The sequence below is a fragment of the Mandrillus leucophaeus genome, unplaced genomic scaffold (assembly GCF_000951045.1).
Source record: "Mandrillus leucophaeus isolate KB7577 unplaced genomic scaffold, Mleu.le_1.0 Scaffold24, whole genome shotgun sequence".
Lineage (NCBI taxonomy): Eukaryota > Metazoa > Chordata > Mammalia > Primates > Cercopithecidae > Mandrillus > Mandrillus leucophaeus.
In genome coordinates this window covers 4,391,615-4,395,338 of record NW_012102476.1, presented here as the reverse complement: position 1 = coordinate 4,395,338, position 3,724 = coordinate 4,391,615, and the positions used below count along the sequence as shown (strand labels likewise).

At 48.7% G+C, this 3,724-nt stretch overlaps 1 protein-coding gene across 3 annotated transcripts; it reads right to left on the bottom strand.

Moving 5' to 3' along the window:
- Positions 1-813: 813 nt before the first annotated feature.
- AHSP (alpha hemoglobin stabilizing protein) lies at positions 814-1,982 on the bottom strand. 3 transcript variants are annotated; one of them, XM_011982534.1, is made up of 3 exons: positions 1,670-1,982; positions 1,418-1,496; positions 814-1,160 (listed from the first exon to the last, which is right to left on the bottom strand). In XM_011982534.1, exons 2-3 carry the CDS (start codon positions 1,490-1,492, stop codon positions 927-929), a joined length of 309 nt encoding a protein of 102 aa, XP_011837924.1. In that variant the 5' UTR covers positions 1,493-1,496; positions 1,670-1,982; the 3' UTR covers positions 814-926. The 3 variants fall into 3 exon arrangements, with proteins under 3 accessions (XP_011837924.1, XP_011837925.1, XP_011837926.1); XM_011982535.1 differs by having other exon boundaries at positions 1,418-1,492; positions 1,670-1,731; XM_011982536.1 differs by lacking the exon at positions 1,670-1,982 and adding an exon at positions 1,618-1,655.
- Positions 1,983-3,724: the final 1,742 nt, after the last annotated feature.

Below are 3,724 nucleotides of genomic sequence, written 5' to 3'. Positions count from 1 at the left end.
CCTGCTCCCCCCGCGCGCCCCCGCACCGCGCACTCTTCCTGAGCGCCCTCCCCTCTGCGCCTGGAGGCTTTTCCTGGAGACTGCGACGCGGGTCTAACAGCTTCATTTCGTTTTTAAAACGGTCTTGAGTCTGGCCGGGCCCTGGTTCCGCCCAGAGCCCTGAAATAGAGGCTTCGAGTCTGGAGGTCTGGGAGAAAGGGAGCCTAGACCGGGAATTGACCTGAGAAGCTTGGGGCGGGGGAAAGGCGGGCTCCTCTGCTTCCCAATCCTGGCATCTGCGCCCAGGGATGTTGGAGCCAAAGGGAAGGGGCTCCCCGGCTTGAAACCTAAGTGGCGCGCTGAAGGGTTCTCAAGATCCCTTACAACTCTAAATTCCTACGATGCTCGGGCCTCCGGGGAGGTATTCTGCGGTAGTCAGAGTCCGAAGATCCTAGAATGTTGTTTGAGCTGGAGCTAAGGACAGGGGATTGAAAAGTCGAGGCGGTGGACCTGGCGCAGGATGAACAAGACTGGGAGACTTCCAGCAGTTTCCTCCTCGACAAGCAGGTCACAGGACAACGTCTGGAGGGCTTCTCTCCCCTTTTCTTGTTTCTGCCACCCCCTCCCCCGCGCCTCCGCACTCTCTCTAGTCCCGCCTTCCTGGCCCTCATTCAGCCTGTTTTAGTTTAGAATCGCTGCCCAGTGTTCACTCAAGGCTGCTAACCTCTGCTCTAAGGAATTAAGCTTCCAAGAGCATATCTAAGAAGGAGGGCGGAAGGAAAGGGACCAACTGCCTCCACATGTCAGGTCAGACCATGAAAGAGAAGCCAGGAAGTCCAACAAAACCAGCACTGGTCTTTATTGAGGTGTCAGTGTAGAGTGGCGGGAGCACAGCCTAAGGACATGAAGGTCAGAGTTTCTCAGAGAGGAGGGGCTGGGTCCCTGGGCTAGGAGGAGGGCGGTGGGTGACTCCGGAGCTCATGAGACTTCAGGAAGTCCCTGTACTTGGCCAGGAAAGGGTTGGCCAGAGTGTTCAGCTCTTGCCGAAACTCCTGCAGAGCCCTGTCTCGTTCTTGGGGCTCCCCTGTCACCTGCTGCCTGTAATAGTTGATGTAGAAGTTCATCCAGTCCTCCACCACAATCACCATGTCTTCTTCAGAGATGAGAGGATCATTGAAGACCTGGGGGGTTGCGGAGAGGCAGTTGGCGAGGGAGAATGTGGTCAGCAGTGGGATTCAGGAATACCCAGAATAGTGCCACGGCACCAGCTCTCACATCCTCCTTCCTCTGCATTGTATCCCGTGTCTCTCATTGTTTCCAACAATTCCACCATTACTTCATCAGCTCCAGTTATCCTCTGTTTTCTGCCCTCATCCTCCACTTCCCCAGCACCCGCCAGTCTCCAGGCCAGTCCTCTGAAACGAAAGTCTGAACTCACCTGCTGATTCAGCAGAACGCTGAACTCCTGCCGTCCTGCAGAAATGAGATCCTTATTGGCCTTAAGAAGAGCCATCTGCCTGGGTAGAGAAAAGGGTAGAATTGACATATCCGTTTCCCTCCTCACTGGGTATTTCCCCCAATCTGCTCCCGCCCCTTAAAAATTCCTCCTGCCCTGCAGGGCCACCTCCTTTCCAAAACCTTTCACATCCTGCTGTGCTCTGAGGTCACGATTTTCCCAGGTTGGGCTCACCTTCAGGTCTAACAGGGTGTATATGTCTCACCCACACTCTTGAGGGTGCGTGAATCGCTCTGTGCCAAGCTATAGATGTAGGCAATGAGTCAAATGTCAGCCTAAGATAGAAACGCCCTGCATCTAGGTCCTGAAGGAGGGTGATAGGTCATTCTGGGGAGGAGAAGAAGGGAGAGGCTTCCCTGAAGGTAGAAAGATAACAAGGCCCCCCCCCCCAAAAAAAAAAAAAAAAAAAAGATAAATGAGGAAACCCAGGAAACCAAGAATGCAAGAGTCAAACAAGGGACATGTCGTTGCCCTTGGCCCCATATTTAGTATCCAGGCTTGAAATGCTATGGAAATTGACATTTACTGAGCCCTATTACATGACGGAGGCTTTTGTGTAATCACAACGATGTGATGGCAATTATTCTCCCAATTCAGAGATGATGTATTAATAGCAGCTTGCATTACATCTATTCATTTGCGCCAAGCACTGTTTCAAACATGTATAAAATATTTATCCTATAAAATTTCTTTTTAGACACATTTTGCAGATAAGCCATCTGTAAGCATGTAGACCGAACTCCACCACGCGGCACTCCACAAGAATGGAGATGAATAGCTGGGCGTGGTGGTGGGTGCCTGTAGTTTCAGCTGCTTGGGAATCCGAGGCACGAGAATCACTTGAACCCAGAAGACAAAGGTTGCAGTGAGCCAAGATCACGCCACAGCACTCCAACAAGACGAAGGAGATGCATTTGTCTTCTTCACTACCCCGTCAACAGGTATCCAATAAAGCAGAAATACTCTTTTTCTTCTTTTTAAATATTTTTCCTGGTATTTTCCATTTTCAGTAGATGTTTCTCAAATTTCAAAATCACTATATGCTAATTTAAATAATTAAAACAATACAAAAACATCCACTGAAAAACAATCATTTTTGCCCCCTCCAAAGTAACCAGCATTAAACATGGTATATTTCCTGTCACTTTTTTTTCCATTCAAAACCCAACATTCATAGGTACCTATACACTCATAAAGCTTTGTTGATTTGCCTTTTTGGTTGTAGCATTTTAAAATCAATATACAGCAAAACTGACTTCCTTTTGGTGTACAATTTATTAAATTTTTTTTTTTTTTTTTGAGAGGGAGTCTCCCTCTGTGGCCCAGACTGGAGTGCAGTGACGCGATCTCGGCTCACTGCAAACTTTACCTCCCAGGTTCAGGCGATTCTCCTGCCTCAGCCTCCCAAGTAGCTGGGATTACAGGCGTGCACTACCACGCCTAGCTAATTTTTGTATTTTAGTAGTGATGGGGTTTCACCATGTTGGCCAGGCTAGTCTCGAACTCCTGACCTCAAGTGATCCACCCACTTCCCAAAGTGCTGGGATTACAGGTGTGAGCCACTGCATCCGGCCTACAACCGTGGTTAAGATACAGAATGTTTCCATCACCCCAAAACCACTCCTTCATGTTACCCTTTTGTAGCCACCCCTCCCCTCACCCATAACTTCTGGCAACCACTTATCTGTTCATCACTACAGTTAAGTCTTTTTCAGGATGTCATATAAATGGAATCATACAGTCTGTAACCTTTGAGGCTGGCGTTTTTTGGTCAGCATGATGTTCTTGAACTCCATCCAAGTTATTGCAAGTGTCAGTGCACACAGTGCATTGTATGGATGCACTGTAGTTTGTTCATTCAGCCACGGAAGGACATCTAGATTGTTTGCACTTTGGGGCAAGTGTGAATAGAGTTGCTATAAACATTTGTGTACAGGTTTCCATGTGAACATGTTTTCATTTATATAGGGTGGAAAGTATGTGTTACCAACCAGACACGGTGGCTCACATCTGTGATCCCAGCACTTTGGGAGGTCAAGGCAGGCGGATCACTTGAGGTCAGGAGTTCGAGACCATCCTAGCCAACATGGCGAAACCCCATCTCTACTAAAAATACAAAAATTAGCCAGACATGGTGGCATGCACCTGTAATCCCAGTTACTTGGGAGGCTGAGGCAGGAGAATCGCCTGAACCCAGGAGGCAGAGGCTTCAGTGAGCCAAGATCATGC

Coding starts and splice junctions, on each gene's coding strand:
- AHSP (XM_011982534.1), bottom strand. CDS start 1,492: ATGGCTCTTCTTAAGGCCAATAAGGATCTCATTTCTGCAGGACGGCAG. Junction 1,161..1,417: donor GCGTTCTGCTGAATCAGCAG/GTGAGTTCAGAC, acceptor GCAACCCCCCAG/GTCTTCAATGATCCTCTCAT.